Here is a 26290-nt window from a genome sequence, read left to right as displayed (position 1 = left end):
TTTACATTACAGTGATGTATTACAACAATGCATTAGCTTATATCACATTCAGAAAAACCTACTTACAAGACATAATATCCTTAGGACGACTTATTGGTATTTATTTACAACAATTTGTTAAAAACAATGTTTGTAATAAATTAACATTAGACCGCTGTCAAACTCTATTTGTTCTTGTTACGAACCAAAAGGTGAGTCATAAATGTACACGCACACACACGTACAACATATGATTTTTATATCATGCGTTCAAATGAAAACCTGAGCTGAGTAGACGTTGAAAAAAGTAAACCATTTGGAACAGTGTAAAGTTTGAATTTCCCGCCGTTTGATACGAATTACATTTATTTACATGATTGAACATGTTTGTTTTCAGCAAAGGCCGCCTTCAGATATTTGCTTCGAGAACAGAAATCGTTAATTATTCTAAATATTTTTAATGTAAAACATTGCAAATAAGGAAAAAAACCGAAAAAGTTTTCTTTTATAAATTTTAGGTTAGCTGTCAACATGCTCTAATTACAACTGTCAATTTACACTGTAAAAAAGCAAAACAACTGACGGTTTCCAGCACCTTCCCAGCCCAGGATTTCATTTGAACGCCCGATACTTGTCGGTAACCCGGTAACCGTTGATATCAGAGGTAAATTGCTTTTAATTAGTAAATAATAAAATAATCTTTTCTTATTTTAATAATCGACATTTTTCTATTTAGTAAGAAAAGAAGTTAAAAAATATTTGTATGAGGTTATTTGAACATATTTTTCACCATTATTTCAATAATAATAATTATTGTTTAATATTTATCATTTGTATCATTTTAATATGAGAACCTTGTTGGATATGAAACTCAAAACATAATACTTTAGGTCTTTAGGTCCTAAACGTATGTAAGATTTAGTAATTAAAGGAAATCGAATTGAATTAATTTGCTTCCTAATACAGAACTGCTTGTACAACGATACGTAGTTTACTTGGTAATTTGTTAATTTTGAGTCTTTTAGGAATATCTTTAGCTGATTTAAAAATTAATTTAAGGAAACTGAATTTAACTTCTGTGGTGCTTTCAGTTTGAATTTCTGATTGAAAAAAAAATCCACTTGGTACGGAGTAAAAAATCATTCATGTGCAGAATTGAAAAATAAGAAGTAAAGACGTTGATTGTGTATTATTTTTGTAACGTCAAAATATAGTGTTCATTTAAATTTATCGTAGTAAAAACACAAACAACGCAAAAAGTGAGGTTAGATTTAATGAGGTCATCCTTGATCTGTAGGTAATCCGTGGTGCGTTCACAATCGACTCTTCAACGCCAACTTTGAGGATAAATTTAAATGAACACCCGGTATATATTATTCATAAATCATAATTATCATTATGTCAGTTATCACTTAACTTTAGCAAAAGTAAAATGGCAATTGTCTTTTGGTTGTATTTCAACAAATTATCACTTAATAAATGAAATAATGATGAAAACGGCAATTTGTGCGTTTGCAGATCAAAAAAATAATGACTTCAGTTTTTTCCATTAAAAAAATTGCTATTTATTTTAATTGGAATTTAAGACACAATAACACAGAGGTAGGGAATTACGGTAACGACTTGAGCGAATTGTTCTTACTTTATTAACTCGACACTAATAGTCTTTGGTCTTGTTGCAGCACGTAGTTTATTTAATTTTCATTTAGTTTGTCCATTTGTATCCGCAGGATTGTACAACATGTTTGGCTGGTGCTGAGATAAAGGCAAGGATATGCTTACAGGTACTATCACTGACGGTGAGCCCACAGCACTCGACTGGATCCCTTGAATTGTTGTGGTACTACTGACTGCTCCAGAACTCGCCCCTTGATATGTTATATTAGCTACTTGAGCAGAATACTGAAAAATAGAAAAACAAACATTAACAACAATCTCGTGCGATGTTTAGTCATACATTTTGGATAGGTTGGTTCTGCGGATGTGGCAGCAAGCCGAGCCTAGCCATCAAAAGTTGTTCGGATACTCTTCGCAATTCGGCTTGCTGTTGTCCAATAATTGCTTGAAGTTCGGCATGTTTTCTTTGGAGATCCATCTGAATTTGTGTCTGGGCTGGCGTCATTATAACATTATCTAGTGGCTGAAATACATTTTATTTGAAAACGACTTTGAAATCACTTTTGGACATAGACTCACCTGCATTGGAGAAATTACTCCTGATGGAGAAAATCCAGAGATCATTGGTTGCACAGGTATGGCCGCTACGTATTGAGGTGGTTCCAGAAATTGTTGGGTATGTTGCATGGGCTGCGAATGCGGAGGTTGAATGGGTTGTGTTTGTTGTGGAGGCTGCTGGGGCTGCTGGGGCTGGATGGTCGGAGTCAGAGGTTTACCATGGTTTGACTTAGATTTCTGCGAACAACACGGATCACTGAAAAGTGTTCTAAATACATTTTTTTTGCAATAAGTTTATCAGATCTATAACGTGTCTTACATTATCAGTATTAACGTAATACATTTACATATTCCGCCTTTCAACCATTTTTATAAATTTTGTGCAAAAAGGAAAATGTCTTATACTTTCTTTTTTATATAAATATTGCCCACGTCATAATAAAAAAAATGGATGCTTGTTTTTAAGGTGTTCCCAAAAATATTTTTTAAACAATACTATTTTAGCAAATTGATTTATTCTTCAAAATCTTTATATGTAGTTAAATTCATGTAAAAAAATTATATTAATCTAAAGGACTTGAAAGAAATAGTAATTTTGTGCAACCGTACGCGAAATGAGCACTTTCGCGTACCTAAAACAAAACTGATAATTGTCCTGTCACCATAAATTATGTAAATAATTAATTGTATTCCAAATAGTATATTTATAGTTTTGTTGAGGAGCTAATGATAACAAACACTTAAAAAAAATATGTATTAATAAATTTATCTATTTGAAAAAGGTAGATACAAAACAAATTTGTAATTTTGCTTTGTAGTTCATGCGGCCGGCTAAAAAATTTAATGTGCACGCCTGCCAAAAAATGCCCTTGGTCCTCGCCTATTTTGAAGCCTCGGCTGCGCCTCAGCCAGAAAACTCAGATTCCGACGAAAAAGATGCACTCTTTGGCCTTGATATTCAAGTAGCTATTTGCTTAAAATAGTCCAGAATAGTGCTATAAGTGAAAACTGAAAAGTTTAAATCTATGATCTGATTCAAGATTAATTCCTTGAAATTCAGTATTTAGCGACCATAAAAGAAAATGCCTATAAATCTCCTAAGGGCATCTTTGAACATACAATAAAATATAAAACTTATTAGTCTGAATAATGGTAATTATTGAAATGCCTTGCATTCTCATTACCATCAACCTTGTAAGACCTCTGTACGGAGCAGGTTTTATTTCATAGGTTATATGTGAAATCCGTTGTCCACTAGTTACTTTCTCTCAAGAGAGAATGACTTCACAAGGACTTTAGAACTCTTAAATATAAATGCATTGCATCTTTATTATGCGTCGAGTGCAGAAAGCACAAATGCCATTCCTTGCAACTGTAAAATTTGATTAAATATATTGAACAAATACATTACAAGTATGGAGAAGATTGTTTCATCATTTTTTTTCATTTTCACTGAACTTTATTTTCAGAAAAACAGATAAGGGGCGGTTACATTTCTACAAACGTGTGACGTAACTTAATAAACGGTCACTTGTCAATTTTGACATTGGCGTGAATTTTATTTAAAAAAATATTTTCACTCAAGAATACAATAGTATATTAAAGAACGAGTTTTATAAGGGTTGATTTGGCGCACGAGTCTCAAGTGTAGAAAATGAGCCGTAGGGGAGTTTTCTATGGGACGAGTGCGCCAATGCCCCTATAAAACGAGTTTTTTTATGTTATTTTTTAGAATTTGCACCCTTGTTTTAATTTTTAAATAAAAAAATTAAATTTTCAAATTCGAGGGAATTTTGTATTAATTGGTAATTCAAGGTAACGGATGCAACTACATCTGCAACAGATGTTAAAAAATAGAGTTTCAACATTAATATTGGAAGTTTTTTGGTGTAAATGACAATAATACACTGACATGTTGATAAAACTTTTCTTAGAGATCTATTAAACCACGAGTGCTTTAATAGATAGCCATAAACGACTCTAAATTGAATACAATAATAGACCTATTAGAGACGCAAATTGTAAAAAATATATATTTATGACAGAAACCTATTTTGAAATTGGAATGAAGAAAATGGTGACTGAGTATACCATACATACACAACTTTATTTGTTGGTGTTTTGGCAAAATTCCTTTTCATCAATATGTATGTGTTAGTATGACAGTATGAGTGAAGCTATGCCGCACGTTTTTAGAAGTTTTGTTATTCATTAGCATTCCTTATCTCTTTTTTTTTGCTGATCATATCGTATTTTTTTTTTTAAGTTCTTAAGGAAGATATTGTTCAAAATATGTTTATGTTCTTCTTGTTATTTTCTTTGAACGAATCATTTTTTTATTGTAAATGTAGATATAATACACAATAATTATATCGGGCGTTTTTTTAAATTTCACCTCATAGTAGGCGTTGAAAAGCCGATTGTGAACGTACTATACAGGTTACGAATCATGGATCAGCTGTTTAAATCTTACGTTTTATGAGTGGTGCGTTCATAATCGACTTTTCAACGCCTACTACGAGGTGAAAAAACACCCGATATCATTGTTCTCAATCATCGCTTATCACAATTTTCTTCTTTTTCTTTCAATAATTAATCTGATTGAAAATTTCATGCAATGGAATTGTCGTCATTTAGATGCCACAAATAAAATTTGAACTTCAATTGTGTACTCAAATCCTTCAACATACCACGGAAAAATGCGTCATCGCTGATTGCCTCGAGGTCGGTGAATCCGCCGACATAGAAGTGCAGTCTGACGCAGTTTCATGGCGGATAATACTCTTATTATTCTTGCTAGGCCAAGGAGTTGAAGATCCTCCGTTTCCTAGAGTAGGTGAAGGACCAGATATGGTAACACGAGTCTCTTCTTTGCGATTTTGCTTCATAACATCTACATAACTAAAATGTTAAATTTATGATTACTCTTGAACGTAATCAGCATCAGTCGTCAATTTAGACTTACCTGACGACTCGATGGGTGCAAACAATAAATTCAGGTTTAGAGTTCCACTGATGATAAGTAATGTAATATCTGGTCTGCAACCAAATCCACTGTTGGCCTTTTGTAAGAAATCTATAATAACAAGAAGTACCCTCGCCTTTTTGCATGAGGGCTTCGTGACCGCTTGTTATGTTATCCAAGTCATCCACGTGGTAATAATCATATCCAGAAGTACCCAAAAGTTCGAATGGTAGATAACCGATAATTGGAGGTGCTCGATGGTCGAGAAACAAAAACTTCCACTCGAGACTGTGTCTTGAAGTAAATTCGCTTTTGCTAGAATCTACTAATGGCATTTCTCTGATTAGGCGAGGTGTCTGAATTTTGCCAGTCCCAACAAAGACCAGTCTGCAAAAGGCAAAAAACATACATTTAAATGCTCTTGTAAGAGTTGTAAGCCTTGTTTTTGTAAATTTTATTACATAGTAGTATCACTGACAGACAAATATATAAATCATATATTTATCAAATTGTAGTGTACGTTTCCTACTGCAATATTAATAGCCGAAAAACTGATTAAAATAATATTCATAACTAAAGAGCGATCAAATTAATTTGTAATCGAGTTATCCATGAATCCGAAATCGTATGTCGTTACTTGAACTCCAGGCTCTAATAAACACAGCTTGAAACACAGGTTAAATCTGGACATATCAATCGCAAAAGACATACGGTTTTAAATCCATGGATGACTCGATTACAAATTAATTTGATCGCTCGATACTAATTCAAAAAGTAGTTTAAAGCATTTACGAAAAATTACTAAGTTCTTGACTTTTTTTCTTTAAAATGAATCTTATAGTACTACTACTTTTTGTGTACTTGATGATTAATTGATTACATACTATATATATTTAATATTTACTAAATTGTACAATAGACATTATTAACGCACGTATTGTGAAGAATCGCCCTACAAGGCCGTAAACCGAGTTGGGGTAATCAAATCACATAGTGCGTTAATAATGTAGGTACTCGTAATATCTGACAAATATCGTACAAAGTTGTAACTTGTTGTTCTTGATGATAAAATGCGAAAATAATTGTATGCGGAGAAACAATACGTGGAAGATAAAAGTTAATATTGGACAATACGCCGTGATCAAGAATCAGTGAATCTGTTGGTAACAATAAAATTTGGCAAGTTTGAAATTTATCATCAAAGGTTCATTTTTGTAATGGCATAAACATAACCGACATAACCAAAAACGTTTTTAATGTCGTCTCTTGAAATAGCAAAATACATTAAAATTTGTAATATGTGCTACTACATACTTGGTTTATGGTTTATGATGTTTTATATATTTTAAAAATATGAAACAAGATAACAATGTTACTGTACCAGAAGACATTTATACTGTAAGTCATTATCACAATCATTGTGAAGTTAATTTTCACATAAACAAACAAATCTATTTTAGTTTATCCCTATTTTAGGCATGAGAAACTGAGTGGGCGAAAATAAAGAGCGATCAAATTAATTTGTAATCTAGTTATCCATGAATCCGAAATCGTATGTCGTTACTTGAACTCCACGCTCCAATAAACACAGCTTGAAACACAGGTTAGATCTCGGCATATCAATCACAAAAGACATACGGATTCAAATCCATGGATTACAAATTAATTTGATCGCTCGATACAATAAGATCAACAAAAAAAAGAAATAAGGGGCTGCAAAAATTTTATTTGATTTTTATTGTAAAAATTTTAATTGACCTTAAACAAAAACAAAGAAACATCAGGTTAACAATAAAATTCAACGCAAATGTTGAAATTGCCTTCCGCCAATCATTTAGCACTCACCGACACTTTGTACACTGCGCTCAATAATGTCAGGGATTATTTCTATTTGTTCCGTTTCAGCGCGAATTCTCTGCTGCAAATCTACTAAATTGTTTGGTCTATTAAAATAAATTTCGATTTTAACTAAACCCACAGAAAAAAAATGTTTACGTCAAAAATTAAATTAAAATTTTGAAATAAAAATTGTCATTTTCTCAAAAAAATTGTTATGTAAGATACAAATTTTTTTCATTCATCATTTAAGTGGTACGAAGGTCTATCAAAATGAGAAGAAACAAGTGGGTGTTGTCATTTAAAAAATTTATTGATGACGTCATAATTAGGAGATGAAAAGCTGTCAACATAAAGAAAGTACGGAGGAATATGCACCTTTTAAAAACAAAGTTGACATCTTCGAGAATTTTTCTCAGAAATTAATGCTTACAGTTTGATCGAATTTATTCTGAACTTTACGAATACACTGTATATTATTTAGTGACTTTACTGTGTACTGTGCTGTCAAATGTCACTGCTGTGCTGTCTTTAAAATTCTATGTTCCCAACTTCCTAATAAAATCACAGCCTACTCTAATTCCGAATTTATTTGAAGGCTAAGAAGGCGAAGGCACGATGCTAACATCCGTAATGAGGAGAAAAACAAAGACAAACAAAATTGTGTATGGTAAACCTAGCCACCATTTTCTTTGTTTCCAATTCGAAAATAGCATTCTGTCAAGAATAATTTATAGTTTAAATCTTTTTTTTTTAATCATATTTTATTATCCCTCACTGCTGTAGCACATCAGGTGTCATAAAAATAACTTGAGTGGGCAAAGAAAAGGTTTCAAGTTATGTAAGAAACGACATATTTCAACAGCAGGATTAAACAAATATTGTTAAAATGCTGCACGAAAGAAACACACCGCTCAAATGTCATGTCAAAATCCTTTATGGATTTTACAAAATAAATACAAATAACAAAAGGTTATTATAATTAATCATCTTAAGTACATAACATTTTTGTTTTACAATACAAAAATTTCCGATAATAATGCGGGATCTAGAAAAGTGCCCCCAATGCTTGCAGCGTTTCCACGTTGAATGGCAAGGGAAATCCTCTCAAAAAGGAATTTCTTTGATTTTGAATCGCCTGATTCCGCAATAAGCCGGTTTCCGATGACATTAATAAAATCGATAGCTTCTTTGCACCAAGGGTCTGAGGTTTCAAAGGCTAAGCCTTTAAATATGTAATTTCATGAAATAATTGAACTAGGTATATTTGCTATGTTTGCGTTTGCAAGCCATTTCAGCGGCAAAACCTGAAACTTCAGAAGTTTTCAAAACGTAACTGTCTGCAAGTGTAGCTACAATACCTACAATACAAATTATATTGTTATATTATTGTTATATTATTGTAGCTGCCAAAATGAATGAATTTCCAAAACGGAGTAGAGCATCAATAAGGAAACAGACGAAGCAGCACATTTTAAAGCCTTTCAACAAAATGAAATAAATGACTCATGGAGATAATGGAAACGTAATGAAAAAGTACAAAATTGTAGAAGCAGTGGCGGATATTTTTTCGGTAAATTCTAAACTAAAATAAAACACTACCTAAGTGCTGTACAGGTATCAGTCCCAGAAATATACAAAATTTTAAATGAAGGACAAGGACAAGGTTTATGGGAAACTTTAGCATCCATGACATATGCCCAATTATTGTTAATTTGGCTGAAGATTCCGATTCGGACTTAGAAAACAGCGATTATGACGAGGATGAGTAAGACAATTCAAAATTATTTCATTGTTCAACTGCTTTCTCGTATTTGTTTAGTGTAACTTTCCTATTTTTTTTTTCAAAATAATTAATTAAATTTAATTTCACTATACTTTGATTGGGACCAGTTTTGACAGAACAAATTCGTGACCCATAACTTAACTTTTTGAAAGCCCAAATTCGCGGTAAAAAGGTGTGTTCACAAGACAAAAGTTACTAAATTCAGTACCTAACTCTAGTTCGTCATTACAAAAATGAATTGATTATACGTTAATACCTAGTCAGGAATTAATTGTTGGTGTTTGTAAGGATGACAGTATGTATATAAGCAACATACCTGAATCGTGTGACAAATCTGACAAATTGAATCAAATTAATGACATCGTTTTTGAAAACGTTGTATTAATTCACCAGGCTATTTAGGTATAAAAGCCGATTTTGTAGCCTGAGATAAATGATAAATGAATGACGTCATTATCTTATTTGTCGCTGTCTAAGAACTCAAAGAACCATTTTTTTCCATCCTACGGTTTAAACGAATGACATTTTACGAATTTGTATGACGAATACATCTTCGGACCTATCAAGTTCGTAAAAATAAAAGCCACGTTGTTTAAAATAATGACATTAGTGGGTACAAACAAGGCGATCTTCATTTACTTGAGACCGCCTTGGTACAAATCATAACAAGATGGAGCACAGCTGCGCTGAAGCAAATGAACAACACTATTCTAATTAAATTTAAAGTTCTCCATTTCTCTAATTTCTTACAAGTTCGTGAGTCGTTGGTTAGCTGGGAATTACTTGTTTAAATGTTTGCTTGCAAAATGGATGGTTTAACGAACTTACCTAGTGTCGGCTTCTCCTGAATATCCGCTATATCTATTTTCACCTTGCACCATATCCTCATCGGATCCTGAAAGGCATAAGAATTTATGACAACCTTTATTGCCATTTTCATAATTAATGTTACATGTCTGCATTTCCTTGTTCTTGCAACCTTGCTTGTTGTCGAGTCACGATCACGTGCATTACGTAATTTATATTCACGTGAACGTGTTAAGAAAATGAAGAAACTAACATTTGATTATGATTTATAGTAATCAACAATCACTCACTAAAATATCCTACGAAGTGTACAAGCTCGAAAGAAGGGTTTTGTTTCATATCAGGATCTCCACGTCGCAGATGACACGTGAAAGAAGCTTGACCCTGTTCTTCGGACGGAGTGAGTAAAATATTGTAAAGATTACTGTGTTCTTCTTCGCTGGCCATGTCATATATTGTCATGTTAAGAACTTCATTCTGGAACGAGACGCTTGTCAGCATTCGATTTTGTTCCGATTTTTATACCTACCGGTAAATATCCTAAAAGCGAGGTAATACTTTCCGAAGCGTAAAAGATTTGTCCTGACGCCGAAAATACCATAATAAATCCATCTACAGCTTCTAGTACTAAATGTGTAAATTCTTCGTTTGTGAGAAATGTCGGTTTCCAGTCTTCTTGAATTTCATTGACGCGAGATCTTACTGCTACTTCTAAAATTCACAGCCTAATTTACATTTATTCAGGTGGCGAAAGTGGCATTTTACCGTTATGATTTTTTAAAAATGCTATAGTGGATTTAAGGACCGTCGACTTGTCCATCTTTCTACTCCCCGTCGCAACCATCGAGCTTAACTCATTCACTAATAAATTAAATTGGTCCCTTCTTTTCTTTTCACTTAAATTTCGAGATTTTCTGAAGAAATAGATTTATCTTCCATTACATTATTATGTTTTTCACAAAAGAGTAGCTTACCGTTTCGAGTCCTTGTCGTCGGAGTCATCGTCCATAGTATCACTGGAAATTTTATAAAATAAAATTAAAATCATCCAGTAAGTTTATATTCATAACAAGAAGAGACGATTTACAACTAATGTTCCTGATATTCATTTCAACCAATAGGCTTTTGTTTACAAGATGTAATAATTTGTTTCCATTATTAGGTATGTTAGATGAAGTTCGTTCAGCTTTAAAAACTTTCGCGAACAATTATAAATAATAAAATACAGAACAATCAAAGTTAGATAATAATAATAAGAATGATAAAACTGATTAAAAAAACTATTGCATTTTGTAAATAAAATCAATAATTCCCTGACTGGGTTAAATAACTACAATATACCGACTGCATCATCAGAATGACACATCGCGAATCTTGAAGAAGACTTTATCATCTCCTTTCTGTCAGTTGCATTCTCCAATGAGTAAAGTTACCGCTAAAAATGAAATGAATTTGTTCAATTTACTTGATATTTATGTTATATATTAATATTTAACTAGTCAATTACACTGACTCTCACAAATTAACTAAACTCGAAATTTCGTTTTGTCAACAGACAGGAATGGTTTCTCTTAATTAATGTTGCATAAAAAATTAATTGTTTTGTATTTATGTCACTTTGAAGCTGCAATTTGTAGGTATACAGCGTGGGTTACTGAAAACGAAACAGGCGTGGTATGTGACACTTGACCCCAAATTTTCGAAAAATAGCCGAACAAGTAAAATTAATTTGCAATTTGAGATGGGGGATGTAAGCCAGATATACTAACAAGAATAAGTAAAGCACAACAGGTGTTCAACCCATTGGGAGGCATATGGAGAACAAATGCAGTCTCGACAGACACAAAGGTCAAAATGTGTAACTGCACAATTAAAAGCGTATTGCTATACGATGCTGAAACCTGGAAAGTTGACAAAGAGACAACGCAGAAATTGCAAACCTTCATAAACATGTAACTAAAGAAGATACTAAAGATACACTGGCCACACAAAATAAGCAACAACGAATTGTGGAACGCAACAAAGCAAGAACCAGGAGAAACCACAGTAAAACGAAGGAAATGGATTGGACATACGTTAAGAAAGATAAATGAAAACATTGTAAGACAAGCACTAGAACATCAACCGGTAGGAAAAAGAAAAGGGGCAAACCCTTCAACAATTGAAGAAGAAGTGTAACAAGGGAACACGAGGAAATCGGCTTGAGCTGCACGGATGTAAAGTCGATAGGGAAGAATAGAGAAAAATGGAAAGACAGTAACCTAAATCTCCAAAGGATAGAGGGCTAGCCACTCAACCACACTAATTATTGAGCAAGAAACTCGAAAGCGCCCTATATTCCATTAGGAGTGAAAGGACATAGAAGGAGAGAGAGGGAGAGAGTGAGAGAGAGAGAGAGAGAGAGAGAGAGAGGAGAGAGAGAGAGGGGGGGAGAGAGAGAGAGAGAGAGAGAGAGAGAGAGAGAGAGAGAGAGAGAGAGAGAGAGAGAGAGAGAGAGAGAGAGAGAGAGAGAGAGAGAGTTTTAATATACTTTCTTTGAATTTGCCAGTGTATTGTCAAGAATTAAAAAAGAGCACTTTCCTTGCAACTTTTGCTTGTAGTACATTGTAGTACAAATGTTCAAATTGTAATCCATTTACATTCTGTATCCAAGATACACAACAAAAAGTTCAATGGGCTCAAATCTGGTGATGGAGGATGCCATTCAACCCTCTTTTGCCACCTATACAACTATTTGCAGAAATATCGTCGAGGAACGACGAATCTCTACACCAAAATGTCGAGGTGCGCCGTTTTATTAAAAGTAGAATTTGTACCTCGCAGTGTCATCGTTATTTAGCGACAATTATACATACAGGTCGCTAAAAAGTATGGATACAGCTAAATATTTTCAGAACAGTTTAGCAGAGCTCGTTGAAATTTGGCACACAGTTAGAAATGTCTAAATTCTATCATCTGAGATTTTTTCAATTTTCTAACATCATTTATTTTGAAGATACAAGTCTAACTTGATTTTTTTAAATGGTACGGGGGCCTCAAATTTAATACACTCCCCACAGCAATTATCGCATAACATAATATGTTTATACAGTGCGTTCGTAAAGTTCAGAATAAATTCGATAAAATTGTAAGTATTAATTTCTGAGAAAAATCCTCGAACTTTGTTTTTAAAAAGTGCATGTTGTACAGTACGTTATTTAAGTTGACAGCTTGTTGTCTCCTAATAATGACGTCATCAATATTTTTTTTAAATGACAACCCACGCTTTTTTCATCTTTTTCTGGTAGACCTTAAACTTAAACGACTAATGAAAAAAATTGATACCTTACATAACAATTTTTTTGAGAAAATGATACATTTTACTTAAAAAATTTAATTTAATTTTTAATGTAAAAATTTTAATTGACCTCAAGCAAAATCTAACAAACATCTCAGGTTAACAATAAAATTTAACGCAAATGTTGAAATTGCCTCCCGCAAACTATTTGGCACTCACCGACACTTTGTACACTGCGCCCAATAATGTCAGGGCTTATTTGTTCCGTTTCAGTGCGAATTCTCTACCGCAAATCCTTCTAAATTGTTTGGTCTATTAAAATAAACCTTCCATTGTAACTAAATGTATTGAACAAAAAATTTAAGTCAAAAATTAAATTAAATTTTTTGAAGTAAAATTTGTCATTTTCTCAAAAAAATTGTTATGTAAGGTGTAATTTTTTTTTTCATTGATCGTTTAGCTAGTACGACGGCGTACAAGAAAAATAAGAAAAAAATGATGGTTGTCATTTAAAAAAATTATTAATGACGTCATAATTAGGAGATGACAAGCTGTCAATATAAGCAAAGTACTGAACAATATGCACTTTTTAAAAACAAAGTTGACCCGTTCAAGGATTTTTCTCAGAAATGAATACTTACAGTTTTATCGAATTTATTCCGAACTTTACGAACGCACTGTATATGTAAAATTTGATTTTTTTTTCTGTGTTATCCTTCCGAGAATGGAATTGTATAAAATCCATATTGCACATATCAACATAAGGAGTTACAGTCATTGATTAATTCGCTCTAAAGTATTGTGGTAAACGAGATGGTTCTGCAATGTCTTGCATACAGTCAACAAAAATTAACACAAGCAGTGCAAAAATTACTTATCATTCCAATATAGGGTTGAAATCTTCTTAAAGATTAAATTTAGTCTATTTATACCAAATGTTTGCAGACCATTTGCTATATACTTAAGAAACAAAGTTAAGACATCAGTGTGAAAATATTTAGCTGTATCCATACTTTTTAGCGACCTGTATATGACGATTCACAGTGCCGTTTAAACAAAAAGCTGCTTTGTTAGAAAATAGAATATTTTATAGAAAACTTGAATCGTCATTATAACGCCCCACTAATGCGTCACAAAATTCGTAACGTCTATCGGAATCGTCCTCGTTTAATTCATTCATGAAGCAACTGAACTTTGCAGGTTTTTTTTTGATAATGTTATGTCAAGTGATTCTGATTGTTGATGCAATTTGTCGGGTAGCGAAATGAGTGTCTCCTGCTTGTAATAAAGTGTTCAACTTTGTATCATCATTTACTTGGAGACGTCAAAATTTCATATACAGGCTGAAATCGAAATATGTACATCAGAATATTACGATCCTAGCACGTGCATTCAGTCTTGCGTTATACAACATAGGTACATACATCCGTTTGAGGCCAAGCACAAAAGTTGAATATGTCACGTTAGGTGGCAGAAGGTGTTCACTCACCACCCAAGATCACACCGCGGCAGGTGGTTTGGCGAGATCCTGAGTGGACACCCCGCCCAGACCTCCTCGTGGTGCCACCACTCCGGGTCTACGGTTTGTTGTAGCAAACTCTATGGGCAAATCGGGCGGTTCAGAAGGAGGTTTATCTGCTCCGCTCATAGTCATATGTCCCCGAAAGGTGAACAGGGGTGGGTGGCCCTCGGGACACCCGCTTTTCGAACTAGGGGAGCAGACAGCTCCCCGAAGGCGCCGACTTGGAGGCGGACGTGGTGCATGAATATGTTGAGCGATTGGAAATGATGGTCCCCTTTGAGGGACCGAGAGCGGGTCCTTCGGGCCAGCATGAGCCGTCCCCGTAAGGTGGACGGGGGCCGGCTTTTGGGCTGCAAGGCTAGGGGAGCAGACAGCTCCCCGAAGATGACGATTTAGCGATGTGCGGTATAAGATCGTCCTGCAGAGCAGGAGGACAAGGGGGAGACTGTGGTCTGCGCCCCATGAGCGGTCTCCAAGGTAAATGGCAGACCACAATCTGTTTACCCATAAAGCGTTTCGGCAGACTACACAATCCCACCGTTTCGTGGGTAACTGGTAGCAGTCTTCTAGGACCTAAAACTTATGGGTAAATAGGATCATGTCGGTTCTGTCATCGTTCGAAAACTTTTTCAAATACATACTAAATATATAAAATTCTAAAAGTTTTTAAATTTTTCTGAAGATCTTGGTGATATTTTATAATACATATTAGGAAAGAAGTTAAATTTGTATTATGGTTTTTGTGTTGGTTTGTGGCAATTACATTGTCATTAAGGGTTCTAGTAAATGAAATAGTATGTTATTCAATGATCCTGTAATGATAGTTTTTATCCACGAAGATGAAACTTGAACCACGAGCGCCAGCGAGTGATGTAATAGCCATTACACGTGAGTCAAACACTATACCTTGTCTACAACTATCCGAGAAAAAACAAAAAACTATGCATTCAGGGTATTTCATGAGTGATAATAATGAGCCCGGCGGAATTGAAAATGCAACCCACAATACATTTCTAGAGTTAACGTAGCTATTTTAAATATCGTTTTGTTTTAAAATAAAATTATGAACCATGATGGCTTTGCCTCTAATAATGTTATATGTCATAAGTGACATTTACAAAAAAAGTTAAAATAGGACAATTACAATGTATTCGAATGATGAGAAAACAGACATGATCCTGATTTATGGCGAATATAATAAAAATGCTTTTAGTGTTCCGCGTTTATGCAGACAATAACATTTTCCCAAAAATTCTTCGTTTTTTCACAATTTCATTTAACAAACAGAATGACGTTTATGTCAAAATTTACGAAACTGCACAGCTATGTTTTATGTTTTTTAAATGAAAAAACAAATATCTACTACGTTAACTTTGTAAATGTATTGTAGGTTGCATTTTCAATTCCGTCGGGATTATTATCGCTTGTGAAATACCCTGTACTAAGTAAGTTTTATTAAACACAAAATGTTTTGTTAACATTGTAATTAATTATAGTTAATACTAATATTCGTACAGTTATTAAAAATTACAGGTCGATTTTCTTTACCAGTCATATAATAAGTAGTGCTTCCTGTAATAAAAATAGCACTTTACATTTTGAATGATACAATGATTTTTATTGTTCGTCCTCCTTCTAATTTGTTATTTAAGTTGTCCTTAATACATACAGTGTGGAATAAAATGATTTACATCTAGTTACCTTTGCATTACCCTTGTAAAAATACGAAATGCCGCTCTACAAAGAAAAGAAAGCCTAACCTCAAAATATATGTCCAAATTCCAAGTGTGATTTATTGCGAAGGGATGATATGAATGCAAAGTTAAGATTGAAATTAAAAAGGAGCTAACAAATGCAAGTCACAGCAAGTGTTGAAGGTGGCCACCAACGTTTGTTAATTCAATTTAGTAAATTGTAACAATTGTCAATTCGATTTACATGTGCAAAAATTCCAAAGGTAACTAGATGTAAATCATTTTATTCCACACTGTATAAACTTCGGCAACTGGAGTTGATTTCCATCCCCCTAGTTTTTTTATTTATACAGTTGTGATATCATCACCTTTAAATTGAATTTTGACATAACGGTTCAGTAATATTATTCTATCGAATTGTCTGTATTATTCAACCGATACAGATACATATACATATCATTACCTGCCATGGCATAATAGTTGTAGATAAAAAAAATGTAAATGGTTTAATTTAAAAAGTATTTGATGACATCTTAGTAACGAATAGGTACATCTGTCAAAATAATTTCTAAATAGAGTGTTCTTAATTTCCTAAGTTGGTTGACACACCGTTTTTAGTATTATTACAAATACCTGCAATTTTTAATTTTTTGTTTGTATGAAAAAAATCGAAATAGGTTCCGGGGTACACTAAGTTAACCTTCCTTCTGAGTACCCTTTTTAGACTACACCTTCACTGGAACTATTGCTGAGAATGTAAAGATAAACACTTTTATATTCTTTGATACCTCTTGTGATGGCACATAATACGCCTGCTGCGATTTTGATGACCCACCCTGTCTTAATAACTAGAGCTTTAACGTAAATATCCCTCACATATTTTACTGAATTTAAAATCATTGCTAAAGACATACCATTGAGATAACGTTTTATTATGTGTGGCAAGTGTCAAGCAAAGCGACTTTTAATTTTTTGTAAGTGAAAAATTTTATGCAAAAGTCGCTAACGGTAACATTGCATAATGAGATTTAACAATATGCAGTTACCTGCAAAAGAAAGTCATTTTCTTGATGTAATGTGTAAATAATGCATTACGTAATTGCTTGATTTACCTTAATGGTACAGCAACCGCACCTTAATTATTGTAAGTAATTTAAAAGTGCCACTACCGTTAAGATCGCTATATGTAACCCTGAAATATCTAACATTTCTGTGTAAAAATGCTACACTGCCTCCACTGTCATTGACATCGTGACAACTTTCAACGAGGTTCCGTTATTGCTTGGAAAATCAAGTACACTGTGAGAGAAAAATCAAAATAAATTATAATTATATTAAGAGGAGGAAACAATATTTCTCTGAAATAATCACAGTGTTTTAATGAAATTATTCACGAATTACGGTTTAGTTAGATATATGTATTTATTTTATGACCCACTAACGCTTAATGTATTGTCATCACAGTATCACCTTCAATAAACTATTCTGTACCGTAAGTGTACATTATGAATATAAATGTTATTTTAAATTTAAGTATGAGTAAAATAACAAATAAAAAGCTAAATAAAAAAAATACCAGATACGCTTATAAATTGTAAAATGCGATAATAATTTTTTTTTTAATTTTATTTATTATCTTTGAATAAAATTTCAGTCATTGTCTTGCCAGTATTTGGTACCGCTTCTAGTTCAGTTTTCAATTTTTTGCAAGTTTAAATGGTAAATAAAATGTTTTAAATGATGTTGACAAGAGACTGTACCATTTTAAATCGACAATCTGCACGTTTTTTCATCATTTCGATGGACTAATTTGCAGATATTCGCACAGATATTGATTCATTTCTTCGATAAAAATGTGCCATTGGCAATGTCAAAGGCATTGCATAAAATGACACTAACTCGCGAGGCAAGCGCCCAAATAAGTTACAGGTGGAAATGACACCGTTGGAAAATTCGGACCTGAAAATACAATCGGTCCGCTGAAGCGACAAGGTGGAAATCGCTCTCTTCCCCAAATACTCACTCCGAACGTCTCGTTGAGCTTTTCTTTATGCTGGACATGTTATCGATTGTAATCCAATTTTAATTTATGTTTCCAACACATGTAGAGTATTAACATAATTTGACACATATTTACTTCTTTCTTGATTCACCGGCAACACTTCTTCGACTAACACATTGTCATAAGCACACATGATTTTTCAGAAGCACATTTTACCGACAACACGAACAACACTCGAGAGACGGATGAAAAAGGCGAGGAGGAAATTCGAAGAGCGTGCTGCTAATTAACTTCCAATTAATAAGGGCGATTTTATTGGCACAACACAAGGTAGCATGCACTTCTGAAGTCGAAACGCGTTCCCACTTTGAAGGCGCAAGCGTCACAGAATTATCAGTTCATAATCAATCATGTCGTAATAGAACACAGCCAATCAGTTTACACCGTACCTCTCTCACCGTTTCCTAACTTGGCTGTGATAATTTCACCCCCTTACATATTATATTCGTGGTTGCCACCCTTGCTTCTGTTACGTAAAACCTATGATTCTGGACTCTTATATTGTGCTAGTACCTTCTTAATGAGCTGCTTTATTGGGGTAAACTCGAACGTAAACAGGGTTCTAGAACTTCTAGAAATTTCGATTCGACATAATTTAATCGACATTTCGACAATAAACAAAGAACATTAATTTATTTCATACCGTAAACACGTAAATGACGGACGCTGGAAATAACTTAATTGTCAATAAATATAACTGTTAGTTACGTTTGTCTTAATGCCGTTATACACGTAATCAGATAAGGATGACGAAAAACGTTTTCTTTGTTGTGTTCAAAGATACTTGAATTGATGTTAACTGATAAATTATTATAACACCACGTTCTTGTATATCTTGCATATTTCTTTAATTGAAAGATTAAAAGCATCATCGTTTTGTATTTTAAAGAACGTTGCAAAATTGTTGAGAAACCAAAAAAAAGTCACGCACCGATTGTGCTAATAACTGTGAACGATTATTCTTAGTGTGAAAAAATTGTGGTAAATAGAATTAACATTTTTTCACTACAAGAAACTGTCCAAAAAATTAATAGAACAGTTACGAGTAAATAGAGTGGTCTACCTTGAATTGTAAATAAAGTGGGTTAACGAGTTCAAAAGTTCTGAAAAGCTCTAACTCACTTGTTTAAACGAGTAAAGTCATCATTTGCTGTATCTGTTTAATTTATAGAAAAAAACACTCCCAGTTGTACCTATAAAGGAAATATTTATTACATCACAAAAAACATCATAGAGGAGTAGAGAAAATCCGTGCATAATGACAATGAGCTGCTGAAGAATAATTGACAGTACTTCTTGAAACATAATTACCAGTACTTCTTTTGTAATTGAAACTTTGTTATCTCATAACTATTATGAGATACACTTACATGGATATAGTGATGCAACGCTACGAATAGGCACGTGAGATAGAAAAGAATGTAAAATTAATTTAAAAAGAAAATTTTAAAAGGTCATGCTTGCCTGGTTTGTCGCGGCTTTCTTGAATTACTTCAAAGATTAAGTGCTTAACAGACAAATTAAAAGTTATTTATTTTTGGAACCTTATTCACTGAAACAACTTGCCATTTGAGAATTTAATTATTGAAACAACGAAAATTAAATTAGGGAGTTTGATGCAAAGCTCAGAGAGGAAGAACCACGGATTGTGCACATTTTTAAAGTAAAGGCAAGGAATGGAAAATTGTAAATATACAGTGTGAACATGAAGTTTGCAACACAATTCAAATAGCGTTAGGGTGTTTTCGAAGTTGAGGCGTTCCTTTTAACATGTGATAGTATGCGTTGTTCTAAAGAATTTTAGCCAAAATCACCTTAGTAAAGTGTGTACGGCAATGAAGATACAATAAGTTAATTTTTTTGAAATTTTTGAAACCGGTCCTGCTCAAATTTGCGCTGATTTGTTAGAAATTGGAATTGACAAAAAAAAAAAACAAATGAGCATGGACGTTAATCAAAACTACTGTCAGAGTTGTCATCTAATTAGTCGAAATGGCTTTACTATTAGGAAAATAATGAGCTCACAGATATGTTGCAATGTTATCACGTTATCAGAATGCATCTGCAGCGTCCAGAGAGTATTGCAAAGCGATTTCCGGAAAGACACCATTCTGGGCCAGGTTAGTTATTAATTTAGTACAGCGTAGAAATAGACAGGACCGGACTCAAAATTTTAGAAAACAATAAAAATATACAATCAATTATCTCCCTTAATACAAACATTTTACTAAGAAGATTTAGGCTAAAATTCTTAAGAATAATGTGTAGTACCTCGTGTTACAAGGAACGCGTCAACTTCGAGAATACCCTGTATAGTCGATTTTACTTCGAAAAATGCTATTCTGTGACGTGCAAACTTGTTTAAATAACGCCATTGGTTTTTACGCAATGACGTCATCACCAATTTCTTTAAATGACAATCTCTACTTTTTTCTACACTTTTCTGATAGACTCAACAATGAATGAAAAAATTGGTACCTTACATAACAATTTTTTTGAGAAAATGAGAAATTTTATTTCAACAATTTAATTTAATTTTTTATTTTTTTTCTGCAGCATTTGTAATAATAAATGTAATAATAACAATAACCAATTACAGGACGATATTTAATAATTTAAATAATGGGAAGATTTTAATCCTCCTATTAACTGGTTACAAATTACAATTACATTTCTATGTTTACTAAATATAATTATAAATTAACTAAATGTAGTTAGGTTACACAATTATGTAAAATTTTATAAAATATAAAATATTTCTTCTAATTTGTCATTGCTTGAATCTTCTATTGTTCCAAGGACTGAGGCCGCATTACTCCGTTGTACCTGCAATGCTTATTCTTTGTGTGAAATAAAAAGTTGATCTTGATTCATTTGTAATCTTCTGTATTTTCTGACCAATCTCATTAATTATTTTGTTTTGCGTCATCACCCCAAGGACCCAAAGTCTCAATAGCAATAAGTACGAAATGGTAATTATTATAAGTCTCCACAGTTACGTATTTCGATTTTTTTGCATTTTCTCGTAGGCGAGCAGCTTCTCCAGCTTTTTTTGAAGATAATCCAATATATGATTTAGCCAATGTATCCGTGCATGTTACATCCCATAAAAGAGGTTTGCCACATAATTTAAATATTAAACATGCAAAACAATAAATTAATTTCATTTCAAAAATTTAAAAAATGAGCTAAATGCCAAAAATATGCATTATGGAGTTATTTTTTTAATTTGCTGTTTTAGTTTAGAGGGTAGCGCCAAAAATTCCCGGCCTGACATAGATCCGTATTTTCTAGCAGGTCAAACTTACTTATCTTGGAAAGCCTTACAAAAAAAATTGACGTTTTACGTTAAACAGTTTTTAATTGAACGTATCCAGTAAAATGTCTCAAGTGAGTCAAATCGAGTGTGTTAATGAAAGGTTTACTCAATAAATTATCAAGTAAAGGTTGGTTGGTACAGTGGAAGTTTTCCTTCCTATTCTGTAATAAAAGAATGGGCAAAGCGCTTTCGTATGGGACAAGAATCCCTTGAAGATGATGCAAGATCTGGTCGACCAGTAGAAGTGTTCACGGATGACAACATTGTCCTTGTTGAAGAGTTGGTAGTGCATGACCATTTAGGAATGCATAAAGTCAGTGGAAGATGGGTTCCCAAACATCTTTCAGCTGTTCAGCGGCAACATCGAGTTGAATGTGCAATTGTGCATGAACACATTTAAAGCTCTCTAGATCAGACCCAAAGGGTGTATTGGAGACCATTGTAACAGAAGATGAAATAATGGTCTTGTACTATGATCCTCTGTCGAAAAAAGAATCAATGGAATGGCAATGTAAGGGTGAAACACCCCAAAGAAAATTCAGAGTTTTTCAATCAACAAAAATGGTAATGGCCACAATTTTCTGTGATTGTGAGGGAATGCTTCTTTAGATTGTAAGGAAACTAACACCACAGTGAATGGCAAATACATATTATGCAGCATTGCTTCATAAATTTGCGGGACAATATACGCGAAAAGAGACGGGGGAAACTAACTAGAGGCCCCGGATTCTTCATGACAATACACCAGTTCATACTGCCAGTGTCACACAAGTCGCCATCCTGGATTTTGGTTTCCGTCAAATCGACCATCCTCCTTATAGCCAAGACATGACCCCTAGCGACTATTATCTATTTGGATATTTACAAAAAGATCTACGTGAGCGACGTTTTAACGTGATAATGGGCTAAAAGCAGCAGTAGTAGCCCATTTTGCGGATAAACCAGAAAAATATTTTTTTAAAGAGATTGAGTTGTTAATTAAAAGATGTAACAAGTGTATTGAAGTTAAGGGAGATTACATCGAAAAATTATTTTTAAAAAATTGTTTTATTTTGCCTCCTTCATAGTCAGGCCGGGTAATTCTGGCGCTACCTACATATTTGGTGCAACACTTAACATTTTTTCGATTACGCGGTTTCTAATTAACGAAAAGAGACACACATACATATGGGTCTATATTCGATTTTTTTTAAATCTGAATAGGTTAAAACTACAGTGTGGAATAAAATAATTTACATCTAGTTACCTTTGGAAATTTTGCACATGTAAATTTTCCTGTACCGCTCTATTTTTTTTTGAAGTGTCGAACTATTAGTTCTGTCAATAAATGTCATCAATCGAATTGACAATTGTTATAATTTACTAAATTGAATTAACAAACGTTGGTGACCACTTTCAACACTAGCTGTGACTTGCTTTTGTTAGCTCCTTTTTAATTTCAATCTCTACTTTGCATTCATATCATCCCTTCGCAATAAGTCACATTTGGAATATTTTGAGGTTAGGCTTTCTTTTCTTTGTAGAGCGGCATTTCGTATTTTTACAAGGGTAATACAAAGGTAACTAGATGTAAATCATTTTATTCCACACTGTAGTACAGAAAACAGATATCTGAAAGTAAAAAAAATTAAAATGCATCACTTTGCCGATTATTATTTGCAATTGATGAAAGTGCCGCACAACTAACAAACCAAACCAGAAGTAAGATTTACGACACCTACAATACTTAATGACAACGTCAATCAATTCAAAATAGGGTTAGAATTAGATAAGGGTTATTTCACATTAAAAGTCAAGATAATGACGTTGATGTCCCGCAATAGTATCGGGTGATCAAGAAGGACTGTTTAAGTTGGCAGTACAATTAAGAACATTTTTTTATTCGGCTATTTACAACACTGCAACCGCATATGTTTTGTGGGTTTATTTGACCGGTATCTGACGTAGCATTAATAACGACAAAGTGGTAGGTTATCAGAGTAAAAATTAACGGCAAAAAGAATTCAAAGTCGGAACTCGGAATAATAATCTAAAAATTAACTAAAGGAAGTTCTCGAAGTGCTCCCCATTTTGCTCTAAACATAAATTAACTCTTCTCTCGAACGATTCACCAGCATGTTTAATTTAATTTGAAATGTCAAATTTGACTTGTCACTGATGCGGCTGTCAGTGTGAAGCCGTCAACAACCGGAAGTTACTCCAGTTGTACCATTTAAAAATAAAATTCAGCATTACCAACTTAAACAGTCCTTCTTGATCACTCGTACTTACCCAACTTACTATGTCAGGGCCGACCTCGACTAGTTTACGCCTAGCAATTTCGGCATTGTTTCTATTGTAATGAAATTGAAATTATTCAATATTCAGTTTTCTAAAATATCCATTTTTCATTTAAAGAAAAATCCTTTACGCATGAAAAGTTGCTGTGAATTTTTCTGTAATACACCGGAATTTCACCAGTACGGACCTGAAAAATGGTTTCGGGGGCACTGACAGTCCTGCGTCAAAAAGATTTATTGGGAGCCATCACTTTACGAGCTGTCTTTTTCAGCTCTATCATAAACGGTCTTGGATTTCAGCTTTCTATAACTCGATATTTGATCGCAATTTTCACTATTACCTGATTATAATTCAAAGCCGGAAGTGGATCAATCGAAGAGCTGAGGAACTCTGTAACTAGCAGAGAAAAAAAAACTTACAATATATGGATTATAACAGGTGTTCAAGTTCAAGTTCATCAAGTTGGCTTTGACCTTTGACGCTATCTTTGTCTAGCCAACTTAATTTACGATGTTGCCTGTTGTCTTTTAAAAAATAAAGTAAATGCCAACTCGTTGAACTTTTCAATTGAACACCTCTTATAGGTCGGTATATCAGAATTACTTTCCTGATACTAAATATCGAAATTTTCATTTTAGAGATTTTTTTTGAAATTTCGGTGTTCAATTAGAATTTTTCAGCCGCCTTGTTTTTACTTAAAAAAAAATCAATATCTTAGGAGCCATCAATCCAAGTATCATATGTGGGCATAAATCAGAAAATAAATAATCTAACCAAATCTGCAAAAAATGAGGGTTGCGATTTAAAAAAATTTCCTTTAAAAAAATTAAGTTGACTTGTACTAGTTTTTTTCAGAAATCTCAGCGGGAAACAAAATATTTAAATTGTTCCAATCTTTTGGCTCATTGAATTAGTAGTTTATTTAACGTGTTCGTGTGTAAATTGGGCTTTTTTGCCATGTACTTATGTACTATCGCGGCCATCCAAAAGTGAACGTTTTTTTTTATAGTTTGATTTTTACTTTAAATCATAGGCGTCCTAAAATGTCAAAGTTTGACACTAGCGATAAAAAAATTATTGAAACTATTTTTTTTAAATGCCACATCTCACTCCGATTCAGACAGCTAGGGCTATTGCAAAGCTAGAAGAAAATTGGTTTTTGGCTGCTGTGGCCAGAGAATTATTGCAGTAAGACTTGCATCTTCAATATGTATAAAGAGGCGTTGGCAAGAAAACAGTCTTGAGAGGCCAATACGAATAGTAACGCCTGCTGCACGAACGCCAATGAATACAGCCTGATTTAATCTAACGAAAAATACGGAAATTTTCTGCACAGTATTTGCATAAATTAACGCTGCCCTCCACACCTACAGCAAGTTTTCAAATGTACATAAAGTTATACAAGGTTTTAACGAAACTGAACTTGAATTTCCATCTGCTTACTGTTACGAAAAAGATTTTCTACCCTGGAAGAATCATATTACACTACAGCTCCTTTCTGTATTCTGACCTAGTTCTCAAATTATAATGTATCAGATATTCTTCATAAAAAGAATTATTTCAGTTTTATGTTACATTTTTTGTACTATACGTATGTAACCAGATACATACTGTGTGACTGATGAAAAACCTTTGATGCTGTATTTTGCTTATTTTTTATCCAATTTGAATAAATAACACATCAGATGAAATAGTTCGAAAAACACTTCAACATGATCTGATTCGATATGTTTTTCGACATCTATTTTTTGACATAAAATAGTCAACTTTCTTTTTTCAAATTACAATGTATATTTTTTTATTCGTTGTTATAAAGAATGTTCTTCTGAATGTTCGTACACCTGTCCGATTTTTTAGTAATAGCTGAAGACGAGCTTCTGGGATTAGTGAAATTGAAAATTTTATGTGAACTACAGGAAAATTTATTTAAGTCATCTTGAAGTCTCTTACTGTCTATTTTCTATGGGGAGGCCGTTGTGGGAAAGGCTGAATACAGGGTGAAATCGATATACATCAGAATATTAAAATCCCAGGATCTTTAGACCATTTGTAAAAATCACGTGCATTCAGTTTTGCGTTATATCTCCGCATGAGGGCAGAAATGCGGTGTATAGTTTAAGAACTAAAGTTGCGTACGCCACTGATGTCACGATAGGAAAAACAGTAAGATTAAAAAGTTATCGAGTGCAACGCAAAAAGGTGAAAACGTTTTTCGTTTTCATCCATACAGTGTGCCCGGGGAAGTGGTGGCAAGTTTTCCAATTAGTTCCACCAGATGGAGAAAATATTTTTGATATATGTCAAATGTTGTTTTCTCCATCTGGTGGAACAAGACATTGTCAGTGTCACTGTAAATTAGGTTAAGCAAAAATCAAAAATAATTAACATCTAAAGTCCATTCAAAAATCAAAAAACCACCACCTGTTGCTTTAGGTTGGTAAAATTTAAAAAACCCTAGGTATGTAGTTACTTTTTCATACTATGTTGGTAACTATAAATTATGACATTTATTTGATTCAAAATAAAAATTTTCATTTTTTATTAATTCTTATTATTATCTTTACTTAAACATGCCCAGAAAAACAAGG

The 26290-nt window shown here is 33.4% G+C and overlaps 1 protein-coding gene across 1 annotated transcript; it reads right to left on the bottom strand.

Moving 5' to 3' along the window:
- Positions 1 to 74: 74 nt before the first annotated feature.
- On the bottom strand, positions 75 to 18561 carry Clk (circadian locomoter output cycles kaput protein Clock). Its single transcript, XM_069044782.1, has 11 exons — positions 18065 to 18561; positions 10523 to 10564; positions 10314 to 10462; positions 10078 to 10259; positions 9839 to 10025; positions 9570 to 9636; positions 5120 to 5506; positions 4845 to 5055; positions 2176 to 2391; positions 1937 to 2119; positions 75 to 1881 (listed from the first exon to the last, which is right to left on the bottom strand). Exons 1-11 carry the CDS (start codon positions 18100 to 18102, stop codon positions 1681 to 1683), a joined length of 1863 nt encoding a protein of 620 aa, XP_068900883.1. The 5' UTR covers positions 18103 to 18561; the 3' UTR covers positions 75 to 1680.
- Between the last annotated feature and the right edge of the window lie 7729 nt (positions 18562 to 26290).

The sequence above is a fragment of the Tenebrio molitor genome, chromosome 1 (assembly GCF_963966145.1).
Source record: "Tenebrio molitor chromosome 1, icTenMoli1.1, whole genome shotgun sequence".
NCBI classification, from domain to species: domain Eukaryota; kingdom Metazoa; phylum Arthropoda; class Insecta; order Coleoptera; family Tenebrionidae; genus Tenebrio; species Tenebrio molitor.
This window is presented reverse-complemented; position numbering and strand designations above follow the sequence as displayed.